The following is a 14,053-nucleotide window of genomic DNA, read 5'->3' on the forward strand; positions in this document are numbered from 1 at the left end:
GATAGCATCAGAGATTAGCTTCCCTTCCTCTCCTACCAGAAGGGAATTCAGAGGAGACTCACCCAGCTGTTTGTTTTTTTCTGCATTACCCAGCACTACCCTGACCCCACCCACATGCTGGTTCCTCTGCCCCCTGTTCCAGGTCCGGTGCAGGATCAGCCTATCAGAAAAGCTATGCCAGAGCTCAAGGGAGAACTGAGCACCTTCAGAGTGTAAGGAAGAACTGGGCCCACAACAAGACAAAATATATTCCACTGTAGAGTCCTCAGACCACAATGGATTACATCAACGCAAAAATTGCATTTCAGAAATGATTACAGACCAAAATTCATTCAGTTTTTGTGTTGATCTGTGTGATTTAGTGTTAGCACACTTCTGGCTGCTCATGCCCTCTTACCTCGCAGTAACTTCTGCAGTGTTCTGGTTGATTCTGTCACAGAGATTCTGTTTATTTAACAGATATTCAATGCTGTGTGCATCATATACATTTAAAGTTCTGTTTCAGCTATTACTGAAGCTGACAATATATTGATTTTCTAGCTCTTAATGGCTCTTCATAAAGGGGAGTGGTCAAAGGCACAGTATCCATGTGTAGCACCCCAGCATGGACAGCAACAGTTGAAATCTCTTTGATACAGAAATCTGGAGGATGGATGTCACCATAGGTGATAGTTTCTCTTTCGAACAGTCTCTGGTTTTGTCGCAAATCATGATTCTTGGCCAGTTTCAGGTTCCATTTTAAATAATGGGTTTGGGGTTAAGACTGGGGTTTTAGTAAATTGGTTACACAATTGTCATGCCCTGGCCCAGACTATTACCTCCATTCAAACATGTATTCATTGGTTTGAATATGTACAGGAACTGGCACCAAAAGGACAATACAAAACTTAGATTCGCAGTGACCCCTGGTGGTGACATAAAACATTATGTCATTTTGTGTGGTTTGAAAAAAAACGGAGCGGAGTTTATCAGAATTGTCCCTGGCCCTCTTTCAAAAAGAAATAATTAATAAATACTATAATTGAATAAGAATTAGTGTTTAGACATGTACTATGCACATTACATCAACATATTTTCAGACTTGAGCACAGAACATCAGAATGATGCTATCAATGCCTGCTTCCTGAAGTCAGAGTCATAGCAGCCTAATTGATCATTGGTGAAGGATACAGTACCTGCATGTAGTAATAAGTAAAGGCCGAAATTTGCTTTGATGGCAAGTGAAACATTGCTCCACTGTTTTGACCAAAGACCGTTTTGGCCTTTTTTAGGTGGATTTTTAATTGTGTGTGTGTTTTTATTTGTTGTTGGGAGATACTACAGTGAACAGCAACTACAACGTCATTCCCTTTTCTTTGCAGATCGCAATTACAAATGTCCATGCATGTGGATCCTGTTTACCTGTTTAATTAGTGAGTGAAAGTCCTCACAAACCAGTGTCGCTCTGTCTAGATCTTCATTTACTGAATGGAAAACCAGGAGATTGAGCCTGTCTAATTTTCAGTGAGTCACAGCCCTTTTGTTCCAGTGTCATTCCGATGAATTTAATTAGCCTCTGGCATCATTGAGACAATCACTCCCAAAAGGAGTAAGTTGCTGTAAATCAGTGTTTCTCACCCTCTCCTGGAGGGCCCCCTACCCTACATGTTTTAGATCTCTCCCTGCTCCAACCCAGCTGATTCAAATGATCAGTTTGTTATTAAGCAGCTTCAGGAGTTCATAACAAGTTGATCATTTGAATTAGCTGTGTTGGAGCAGGGAGAGATCCAAAACATACAGGGCAGGGGGCCCTCCAGGAGAGGGTTGAGAAACACTGCTGTAAATGGTGGGTGCTGCCACCTTGTGGTCACTAAATAGTAGTATTCTTCAGTTCACCTCCATGATACAGGCCACACACACAGATACACAGAAGATGAAAGGTTGCCTACAATGGCTGCTGTTAAATCTTTCTATTCCTTTTTATCCGAAACCTTGTTTCATCAATCTGCTTTCATCGATCCTGTCATGGTTCTTGGGTAGATAAACATTATCTGAGCTCTAATACCCACAGCTGTACAGACAATGTTGAGGATGTAAAACAGGTAGTGATATGGATTATGAAACCAACTGGGTGGGTTTTGATACTTGTGGCAAATGATTGACAAAGACAATTTGACTGCACATTCAGAGTTCTGTCTGCTGTTCTTGAAGCTATGAGCATTCTGAGTTGCTTGTTATGGATATGCTTGAAACTGCATGATGCATCTGTAGCTAGCACAGAAACGTCAACAGTGCAGGAATCTCCTGAATGGAGGACAGAAGACACAATGGTTGAATGTCTAATCATAAACAACATAATATCCGTTGCTGTGATGTTCCGGTGATGAGGCTTCAAGTTCAGTAATCCAGGGAGATAATTTACAGTGTAGAGATGCTGGTACTTTTCTAGATTGAATCTGGTTTATAATGTCTGTTGTCTGAAATGTTCAATCATGAATACACTCAATACACATAAAACATGTATGATACTTTGATTTTTATAACCTCTTATAACCTGAAATACTGTACAAACAAAACAGAAATGTAAGAAAAGACAAAATGGAAGCTGTGCAAGTTGTCCCGCCTACTAAACAAATAAACGATAGACCTTTATTGGCTATCCTGCTTTATATCAGAAATAGCTTTGTATTCTTGAATGAAATTCTACACAGCTCCACAGCGCCTACTATTGTTTAGTAATATTTATGTAGTTTCTGTTTATATGTACTTTGTTGAACCGAGGAGAAAGTACTGCATTACAGTCCCCTTGTGGAATGAAGCAATGGAGTGCCCCCTGCTGGCCTGGGTCCGCAGAACAGCAACAACATTGCACCTCTTTTTTGCATATGCCGCATTCACCCAAAGATTTACTCTTAAAGCTGATGCAAATTTGACACTGGGAGGTTTTTGCACATGTGAACAAATCTCACATTATCACAGGGGCAGTGGACATATACCTTTCCCACAACTGTATTACGATCTTCAACCATGCGTGTGTTCACACACGACCAAACCACAATCCATTGGCACAGTGAGTCAACAACTTTGAATGAGTTAACTGACAGATTTCATCACTACATAAATGACTGAGGAAAAAAGTCATGACCTGCACTTATGCAGACAGAAGGTGTGGTTTTGCTCTGTTTTTGCTCTGTGAAGCTTAGCATTGGTTTTATCTTCAAGAAATGTCCGCTTCTGCTGTTTCAAGGTTGTCACAAAAGTTCCCAATGGTGTTGGTTGTGCTGTTTTTCTATGTGGTAACAACTGGAAGTACATCATTTTGTTAGCATATTTAACAGGGTTACCATGACATCCATATGTTCGAAACGGCAAGACAAGCACGTGTGACCAGCCGAAATACAAAACCCAAATCTCTCTTCTGTGGTGAGCAGAGGGGTGCTTGGGGACATGAGACATTCAATTTTACAGGCATGGAGAAGCTTGACGTGCAGGGTCACTATGAGGACAGGATGTCTGGCTATCATAGGTGCCAGGAAGCAGAGTTCACCTCATTCACTGCCAAACAGAGAGGTGGTGGGTGACATGCTGAGACTGAGGCTTTGCACAAGTCAGCTGGGGGCTGAACCCACAACCGTCTGTATTCAGGACAAACCCTCCAACACAAGTGGCCTTTTCACAAGAGGGCAGCCTCTGCCCTGTTCTTCCTAGAAGATATTTTTTACAGCGGAAATAAAGATTGGAAAAAAATATTTATTTTCATTCACTTACCAAGTCAGTGATATTTGATTTATTGGATCAAACCAAACATCACCCCCTCCCTCACCCTCCTTGATAAACTGTCCTGGTGGGAACATGACCCACAGAAGTCCTTACATTGACAGTTCCAGGGAAAGCAGAACATCTGCACCATGTCCTCAACAAAGGAGAGAAACAACTGAAAAGTGTTTACTTACAAAAGAGATACATGATCACAAAGTCATAGTTACACTCACAATAATGCTGCTCTTACAGAGATTAAAACTGTAGATCACTAACTGCTCTATTAATAAAAATGAAGGGGAAAAAATGGTTGGCTTGCAAAAATTAGAAAATGCCAAAGCACTGCATTTTTATATGTTTGCAATTCCAGCTTTTCTGTGCTCATAAAATAAAACAAGATAAAAATGGGTTTGGAGAAGTCATCCATTATTTCTCAACTTAAAAAAAATCCACATGAAAATTGCCACAATTTTTTAACAACCTTTTTCTGTTCGTTCAGCTGCTCATAAGCACATTTTAACAAAGAATAAAAAAACAAAGGAATACGGTTAGAAATGAACGCTGTTCCCAGTCTCCCAGTGGTCCATAACAAGCTGCTGTGAGGTCCGACTCGTTACCCTGTCTTGACACAGTAAAGGTCCTTTAATGTCTTCAGCTCCTCAATCAGTGTCTTGTTCTGGTTCTCCAGCACAGCAACCCGGTTTTCCAGGCATTTCACATACTCCTTCTTCTTCCTGCGGCACTCGCGCGCCGCCTCCCTTAATGAGGAGAGAGACACTCAAATTACAGAACCGCCTAGCAACTGGTCTAGAGCAGGGCACAATCATTAGGGACCAGGAGTCTGACCGACTGGGGGTTCACAGGTACAAATCCATGGTGTGGCACTGCTGTAGTAACCTTCAGGAAGATAGTCATTTCAGTCTGCTGTTTTGCTTGGGGCTTGTCAGAACCATTGTTTTTCTTCCATTGCTGTTTATCATTACTGCTTGTCAGGTCGTCTGTAAAAATGAGAATTGCTCTCCGATGACCTATTCAATTAAAATAAAGATTTGCACATACAGACTCATGTCATATCCTATGGCACATATTGTATCAGAAATGGTTGCAAAGCAGTTCAGGAGCTGTATTTGTGACTAGAGGTTTGCAGGTTCAAATCTCAAGTGGGGCAGTGCTGTTGTACTCTTGAGGACTGAATTACTACTATAAAAATCTTCAGGTCTACAAATAAATGACGTGTAAACTCAACAGCCAGCTCTCTCTGAACAAGGGCATCTGTTCAGCAAACTTCACTCAAACTCAAATGTAAGTAAAAACTTCAAGAAGATGGCAAAAGCCTGCATAAAGTACATAAGTCATTAAATTAAAAATTAAGCAAAACCTTTCTGGATTATACAACAATTCTCAGCATTCTATCTAAATAGAAAAAACACTGACAAACCTACATAACACATTTAACTGTCTCACACAGAGATTCATCTTTAATTGTTCAATTAGCCAATTCATTCATCCACAACCTGTTGATGGCACGCTAAAGGCAATCAGGTCAATAATATGACATGGAATAAAATGTAATGCCAACTTGTACGGCAAAGAGCCTGCTAAGCAAATAACTGAGCCCTGACTGGCTCTGGGTCAGTATCTGCATGTCAAAAATGACACCAAGTACAGGATTTTTAGGGCCACTGTGACTTTGTGACAAAGGCCATCGTGAGCAAGGATATCTCTGTTTAATGGTTTAATACACAGTGTTGGAGATGAGGGGTTGCCTATGCAGAGTGGAGTCCTGCAGGTTTGAGAAGGTAAGTGGAAGCAGATATACCTGTTCTTGGCTAGCCGGATCTCCCTTTTCATCTGTGGGTCATCCGTCTTGGAGCCCTGGGAGGAGATGTTGACGGGGGACGTCATGACCACAGTTTGGGGCAAGGAGCTGGTGTTGGACGTGGTGCGGATCTGGAAGGTCTGCATCTCTCCCCCAGCACCTGAGAGAGAAGACACACAGGAGCAGTTATCATCAGCGAGATGCTATGCTCTGCATTCCATCTGGGTTTTGTTAAGGAGTGCCACACGCTGGTAATGCTGTGGGGGAGTTCAGGTGTGATGTCAAGCTCAAGTCTTAGAGGGTCTGCGTGGATCCTGCTGTCCCTTCTTTCCATAATTTAACATTTTACAAAAACATCCCACTGAGGCAAAAAGCAGCAAGCACACCACGCCTCTAGCAATTAAACTTGATATCCCTGATTTACAGAGCGTGACAGAACCTGCCTGTTTTAGCCAGCACTCCATATAGCTGGTGCCAACTCTGCACACAACTGAGTTACACAAGCACAGCTTGACTGTGTGCTGATTGAGCAGCACTCCCTACTTTTGAACGGTCAGCCTTTGACATTCATTATGCCAGTCTTGAGCACAGCCATCACCAAGGTACTTTAGTACGGATAAGCGTGGCCGCCACGCTGAGGAGAGCTGTGACTGGGCCAAAGTGCTCACTCACTCTGAACCACCACCTGGTTGCTGGGCACCAGGATCTGCTGGCCATCAGGGGTCTGGGCATACTGCAGGATGGTGGGGCCTGGCTGTGTGGTGCCCGAGTTTGTCATGGTAAGGGTCTGCACGCCCTCTGTGCCTGGGCTGGCCAATTGAATGGTTCCGTTGGGTGTGATGGCAACTAAGAGAAAGACAAAACTGCTAGATCACGATGCTTTTTACAAAAGGACACAGTACCAGCCACTGCCAGTCTGGAATGAAAGTCTGGAATTGGGGTCTTACTGTACTGGCCACTGCTAGTCTGGTAGATAGGCGTGGGGACGGTCATGGTGGTGGCCGCTGTGGAGGAAGTGTTTTCTTCCTCTCCTTCATTCCGAGATGTTACCTCCTCTGCGGACAGCTCATTTAGAATCTTCCTGCAGAAGGTAACAGTGCAATAATTAAACACAATCTCTCCATGAACCAAAGCAATTCCTTCTCACCTTCTCAGAGAAAATAGCATATTCCAATAATTCCAACAAATGTTAAAGCTGAAAAAGTAATAAAAAAAGTCTCTGTTGCCTAATGAGCCCATTAAAAATCTGGTATTCCAGCATTTCGGTGGGAAGGAAGATTCAGCTCTCCCCTGCCTATATTAAGCCCATATTGTTTTTTCTTTAAGAGGTACGCCCATACACTGAAATGGAAAATGACCGGGTGCAAGAGTTGTGTCACAACAGTAGGTCACGCATACCACTAAGGCTGGCTTCAGGTGGCAGCAGTACCTGTAGGAGGGGCGCCTGGCCAGTATCTCACGGGACTTGTGGGCGGAGCTTGTGCTGTCAGAGGAATCCTGGGAGTCGTCAGTATCTGACTGACCCTGCACATGCAGAAGAATGCACTGAATGAAAGGACAATTCAAGAACAGAAACAAAATGAGACCAATCACAAAAGTGTGACCAAATTCCCCATACCACTCAGACATGAGGCCTGTGTTACCTGTGCTGGCTGCACCTGTGGAGACTGGATGACTGATGACTGAATGACCCCTTGCACCTGGAATTGGCCACCTGGGAGCTGAACCAGTGTTACAGGAGAGCCCCCCAGAGACATCTGTGCACACACACAAATACACAAATATACACACACAAACATGTACAAACATACACACACACACACAAAGACACAGGAGCAGGCATCAGCATCTACCATCTCTCAAACCACAAAAAAGGGTAACATAAGATACACAGCCACTTTTGGGTAAATCCATGAACTATAGAACCAACTCAAGTCTCTCAGATTGAGTGCAATGTTGGCCCAAACATTCGCCATGTTGAGATTTGAAAACAGACAAAACATTATCATTCATATTTATTCGTTTTTTTTGTATTTTAATGTAGTTGTGTGTTTTTTGCCTGTAGCCATTTTTATATCTACACAGACATCCAAGCAGTAGCCACCCAGGCTGATTTAGGCTAAATGCTATTTGAATAGGCCTTTAAGTGCAGCTTGTAACCTGAAAAACTTTACAAATTTGAGTCACTAGAGGATTTTTACTTCCAGACATGATGCCATTTCTTTGCCTCCTTCCATGGTAAAAATGCGTGTGATGATATTTGGGGAACTGTATCAAAAATACATAGTGTCAAAACAATACAATACAATATGTCAAAAACATATTGTGACACTGAAACGGCTATCTTTGGAAAAGAAAAATTACCAAGCAATAACACTGCTGCATTCCATGGTGAAAGACCTGGAAGTGGGAAAACTGGAAGCTTGATGGTATTTTCAGAGATGCCAAAACAACTACAGGGATGCAGAGTTACCTGTGTATGTCCCAGTGACAAAAGCAAAGCTGCAAATGAAGGCCTATACCAATAGCTTGGAATCTAAGTAAGCCTGAGTGGGTGTTGTCAGGCCAGAAAACTTTGGTTTGAAGACGTAAGGGTTTTGCCAGAAACAGAAAAGGGATGGCTTGGCTGTGCGCGTGAGGTTTTCCAGAATGCATCAGAAGTAAGAGTAAGCTTCCTTCATCCTGCTGCACAAGGTCAAACATTCTCATTTCAAAGTGTTGATATTACATTACATTATTGTCATTCAGCAGATGCTCTTACTGACAGTGACATACATACATGTAGGTTACAACTATTATGAATTTATACAAATGGATATTTACTGAGGCAGTTGTGGGTTAAGTACCTTGCCCAAGAGAACCACAGCAGTGCCCCTGCTGGGAATCAAAACTGCAACCTTTCAGTTACGAGCCCTGCTCATCAGGTCTACGCCACGCTTCTGCCCTGGATATTCTAGTGTTATGCGATTACCAAACTCTAACTTAGACCCTTTAGCATTAACAGGGAGAATTTAACAAAAGTCTGCAGAGGACATGGGTAAACACTCATACATTTTGACACAGAGACTGTAATATCAGTTCGTTCAATTTTTTAATACACAGCTCTGTCTATTGACATTTTCAAGTATAATCCTCTGGAGCCTGTGTGACACCTCACACTTGGATTAGAAAGAAGCTCCGGCACTAAAGGAGAACTCAAAATCTATCAGTTATTATACCTGTCAGCTGAGCTGACTTCCAACATAACAAGTAAATAAAAACCACTGGATATGATTCATTTTGAAAGAGCTCTGCTTTCAGAGTTTAACCTTTAAAGTCGTAATTCTGTTGTGCATTTTAAATATCTTCTTATAAGTCTGCAAAGCAAATCTGCATGACCTTTCCACTCTCATAGCCATTTTGACCTCCAAAAGAAACATATGCGATCATTATACAGTTGTTACTCTCCGGATGGCACACATGCACAGATTCAGTGCATTCAGAAAGTATTCAGACCCCTTCACTTTTTTCACATTTTGTCATGTTGCAGCCCTATGCTAAAATTGTTTAAATTTATTTTTTCCCCTCACCAATCTACACTCAATACCCCATAATGACAAAGCTAAAACAGGATTTTAGAAATTTATACAAATATATTGAAAATAAACTGAAACATCACATTGACATAAGTATTCAGACCCTAAACTGAGTACTTAGTTGAAGCACCTTTGGCAGCGATTACAGCCGAGTCTTCTTGGATATGAGGCGACAAGCTTTACACCTGGTTTTGGGGATTTTTTGTCATTCTTCTCTGCAGATCCTCTCAAGCTCTGTCAGGCTGGATGGGGACCGTCGGACAGCCATTTTCAGGTCTCTCCAGAGATGTTCAATAGGGTTCAAGTCCGGGCTCTGGCCGGGCTCTTGTCCCTGAGCCACTCCAGCATTGTCTTGGCTGTGTGCTTAGGGTCATTGTCCTGTTGGAAGGTCCACCTTCGGCCCAGTCTGAGGTCCTGAGTGCTCTGGAGCAGGTTTTCACTAAGGATATCTTTGTAGTTTACTCTGTTCAGCTCTCCCTCAAACCTGACCAGTCTTCCAGTCCCTGCCACTGAAAAACACCCCCATAGCATGATGCTGCCACCACCATGCTTCACCATTGGGATGGTATTGCGCATGTGATGAGCGGTGCCTAGTTTCCTCCAGACACGCTTAGGAATGAGGCCAAACAGTTCAATCTTGGTTTCATCAAACCAGAGAATCTTGTTTCTCACAGTCGGGGCTTTTGCTTTCATGTGTCTTTAACTGAGGAGGGGCTTCCGTCTGGCCACTCTGCCATAAAGCCCAGATCGGTGGAGTGTTGCAGCGATGGTTGTCCTTCTGGAAGTTTCTCCCATCTCCACACAGGATCTGTAGAGCTCAGCAAGAGTGACCATCGGGTTCTTAGTCACCTCTCTTACCAAGGCCCCTCTCCCCTCTCCAATTGCCATCCTTATTAATTAAACAATCATACTGTAGCTTTCGCAATAGCACACAAATTTCAGACAATCTGCAGTTTTTCGCAAGCATAGTGTTTCCCTAGCTTGCAGCCGCCACTGCAAGCTAGCGGGAACAAACAACAATAAAAACAAGTGAACATTGCTTTAAAAAAGTTAAGTGACATTGGTAGGTGAGTCAATGGCAATCTTAGAAAGTAGCATGCTAACGTTAGCTACTGTTACCAAGGTTACGGTAGCTGGCTAGCTAGCTGTTGGTCAGCTAACATTAGCCAAGCAAGCATATCTACTAATTTCTCACATCAATGATACGAACGTCAAACGTAACATTGATGCGAGAAATTAGTAGCTATGCTTGCTTGGCTAATGTTAGCTGACCAACAGCTAGCTAGCTAGCCATTAATGTTACGTTCGTAACATTGATGTGAGAAATTAGTAGCTCGCTAAACAGCTAAGAAATACATAGCTGGCTGGCAACAAGGCGAAACGTTTGAAAAATAAAACTTTTTTTTCTTCTTCTTTTTAGGCAGACTAAACGCTACACTAGCTCTGGTTTTTAAAAATGGCGGTCACAAAGTTTTAGTTGGACTTATTGGTCATGATAATCCCGCCCCCAGCCCCTGATGTAGCGGTTCTTTGTTTTAGACCAGCAAAGAGTTGGTGCCGTTGTTGAACCAGTTTTCCTGGCCGAGAGCCAGTTCTTTGGCTGTTGAAACGTGAAGAACTGGTTCGAGATTAGGCACCAGCTCCGAACCGGCCCTCAAAATGCATTAGTGGAAAAGGGGCATCTGAGCTCTGCAGGCAGTTCCTTCGACTTCATGGCTTGGTTTTTGCTGTGATATGCATTGTCAGCTGAGAAACCTTATATAGACAGGTGTGTGCCTCTCCAAATCATGTCCAATCAATGGAATTTACCACAAGTAGACTCCAATCAAGGTGTAGAAACATCTCTAAGATGATCAAACGAAATGGCATGCACCTGAGCTAAATTTCAAATGTCACTGCAAAGGGTCTGGATACTTATGTCAATGTGATATGAGTTTTTTATTTTTAATAAATTTGCAAAAATTTTTTAAAATCCTGTTTTTGCTTTGTCATTATGGGGTACTGAATGTAGATTGACAAGGGGAGAAATGAATTTAAACGATTTTAGCATAAGGCTGCAACATAAAATGTGAAAAAAGTGAAGAGGTCTGAATACTTTCTGAATGCACTGTACATACATGCACACACAAACATATACACTTTGATATATATGCAAGGCTCTTTTACACCTACACTAGAATCAACAGCGTGGGCTACCAGCTGGGCTGATTGCATGTGTTTGCCGTATTTACACACTGTGGGGTGCTGATTTCTGACAATGCACACAAAGATGCGTCCGTATACACAACTCCATTAATTAAACAGAATTGCACAGCCAGCTGATGTCATGTGTCAAGATGCCTCTGGAGTGCGTCCGATGCATGCTATTTGCAGTGTCCACCTGGTTATTGTCCTATCAGTTACACACGCATCAAGGGCACGGAAGAGCAAGAATATTTAGCTGTTGTAGCTCCAAAAGGTCATCCGAGGTATCCCAACTGGTAACAGCGTGATTCTTTCCAAACTGAGAAGCATGCATCCTCAGACATGTACAGACCGGGTCAAACTATCTACAGAGATGGGCTGCCAACATCACCCACACTGCTTTTCTCATATGGATGTATTTGCTGTCATGTCCACACTTACACTTAAAAACAAGACTCAACCTGCCTTATTCAGCTAGAACAAAACTACTCAACAACTCTCACACATACTCATTTTCGCTGACACATACAAACTGAGGCTCTCTTCCTGGAACAGAAACACTTTCATGCACACCCACTGTTTCATGCTCCCTCTGACACACACGCATCATCTCTCACTGATTCGCTCTGCCACACACGCACACCTAATTACCTGGTGAGCTATCTGTGAGATCTGGGAAGCACTGATGGTGGTGGGAATGGTGACAGTCTGAGTTTCAGTTCCATTACTGCTGTTCTGCTGCACCTCCTCCATCCTCACTGTCAACATCACAGACCAAGAAAAAAAAAAAACTGTCAGATGTACTAATCACAGACGAAACAAACTGACAGTAACAATCACATCAAAGCACAAAGCACAGCATCTGTGGTCACTGAACCTCCATACTCCTCTCAGACTCTCTGCTGGTGCTGAGTTAATCATGTTGCGATTGGGAAATTGCAAATCTGTCTTCTTTAACTCTGATTGGCCACAGCAGGAGATCCCCCCTGTCAAGATGAATAGAGTGAGTGATAACAGCCCTGTTAGCCAGTGTCATCACAGTTTTCCTGGTACCAAACCACTCTGTGTAGACCATCTCAGCAGATAGCCTGTTACACTATCACATCCCTGCAGTTTGACATCTGGGGGCAAAGTTGTGGCAGAGGGATTACCTTTCAGCCACTGTGATGGTGTGCTATGGTATGACACTGTGTGTTTGAAAATGACAGAATGCATTACAGAGAAGTCTGGACACAGAGGATATTAGAGGATTTGAGACATACTTCTTGGGACTACACACACATGTCCCAAAGACATATGGTTACTACACACCCAGCTGAATACAATCAAGTGAAAAACTTGATGCTGAGAGCTGTCTTTGTGTTGTGATTATTCACATCCACGTGGGCAATAAAGTGTCACACCCCCTGCTGCAACTACTGTCATTTAACATTTAGCATCCTCCCTTTCAAAAACATAATGCAGGCCAACTAAAGATGACAGCAGACAAGGAAGGCATTGTAAGACAAGATGGGCAGGAGATAGGTAACTGCCAAACGACGAGCTGTGTTTGGTCTAGGAAAGCACGTTACAGGGGAGCTTCACTATATCAACTAGATAGAGGGAAGAAACTGCATAAACATCGTGTGTTTAATAACGCTGATGTTAACTTATTTCAATTCAATACCAATTTAAGTTACTGAAGTTCAATATCAACAAATGCTTTATTCTTCTATGGTTGGAAGCTGACTGGCAAGCTAGCAAGCTACAAGGCCCATATTTATGCTAGACAGGGAATTAGCAACGTTAGGTGGGTAAAGTTAGTTAGCCTAGCTAAATAAAATAAATTCCCTAGTTTCTGTTACAGCAAACGTTACCAGCTAACTAGCTGCGTTTACTAGATGTGTTCATCATACTGTACGGTTATCTAGTAATCATTCATTTCCAGTAGCTAATACAACTAGATAGCATACCAAGTTTCGAAAACGGTAGACTTGAACTATCCTACTTCCATCTGAGCTCACTAGCTTCAGCTATACTAGTGTAGCTAATGTTAGCGACTACCTATCTAGACAGTTAACTGCTCACTTGCTCACGAGCTAACATTACAATAGCACAAAACTAAACCTAACTAGCTGTGAAAAGTGGCTCCAATATGTGAAAAGCAAAATGAGCTAGCACGCCAACTTGCTAAAAAAAAAAAAACTGGATTTTCTGCTAAGATGGCTGGCTAGTTAGCTAACTGCAGGCAGGTAAGGACAGCTCGTGAGCTAGTTAGCTAGATAACGTGTCTGTAGCTAACTCCACCCAAGCATAGCTAACAAAGTTTTTTCTGTCTCATCACCGAATGTATTTGTTGAATGTGGTGCGGTAGCTAACCGAGTCACTAGCACGCAAGTCACCGCGTCAACAGACGTCAGCGATACGGACAGCCATTAATACACCTTCCTCTTGCAACAGCGGCCGAGTGCAGAACCGCCATTACAGGCACCACAATGCGGAGCCAGCAGCTAGCGATCAACCACCACCTTTCTGAAAATTACCTTCAAGTCCCGGCCCAACGGTTCCTCTGCGCAGCCTCCTGTCGAACGATCAGATCCGTTTTATGTCGAAATAGTGTTTCTATTTAACACCCTCACACAAACAACGGAGGGAAAGTGTGTTTTTAATTATGATCTATGGCTTGCAACCATTTAAAAATAAAGGGATTTTTTTAAAGGGACAGAAGCTAACGTTATACCGCGCTCCGCCTCCTAAA

General features: G+C 42.7%; 1 protein-coding gene across 3 annotated transcripts; it reads right to left on the reverse strand.

Annotated features, from left to right (window-relative positions):
* Positions 1-2,603: 2,603 nt before the first annotated feature.
* Positions 2,604-14,053, reverse strand: atf1 (activating transcription factor 1). Of its 3 annotated transcripts, none has more exons than XM_036533898.1 (8): positions 13,839-14,053; positions 11,968-12,074; positions 7,201-7,314; positions 6,987-7,081; positions 6,505-6,638; positions 6,230-6,403; positions 5,558-5,717; positions 2,604-4,496 (listed from the first exon to the last, which is right to left on the reverse strand). In XM_036533898.1, exons 2-8 carry the CDS (start codon positions 12,067-12,069, stop codon positions 4,352-4,354), a joined length of 924 nt encoding a protein of 307 aa, XP_036389791.1. In that variant the 5' UTR covers positions 12,070-12,074; positions 13,839-14,053; the 3' UTR covers positions 2,604-4,351. The 3 variants fall into 3 exon arrangements, with proteins under 3 accessions (XP_036389791.1, XP_036389792.1, XP_036389790.1); XM_036533899.1 differs by lacking the exon at positions 2,604-4,496 and adding an exon at positions 4,533-4,736; XM_036533897.1 differs by lacking the exon at positions 2,604-4,496 and having other exon boundaries at positions 5,340-5,717.

The sequence above is a fragment of the Megalops cyprinoides genome, chromosome 7 (genome assembly GCF_013368585.1).
Source record: "Megalops cyprinoides isolate fMegCyp1 chromosome 7, fMegCyp1.pri, whole genome shotgun sequence".
Taxonomy (NCBI): domain Eukaryota; kingdom Metazoa; phylum Chordata; class Actinopteri; order Elopiformes; family Megalopidae; genus Megalops; species Megalops cyprinoides.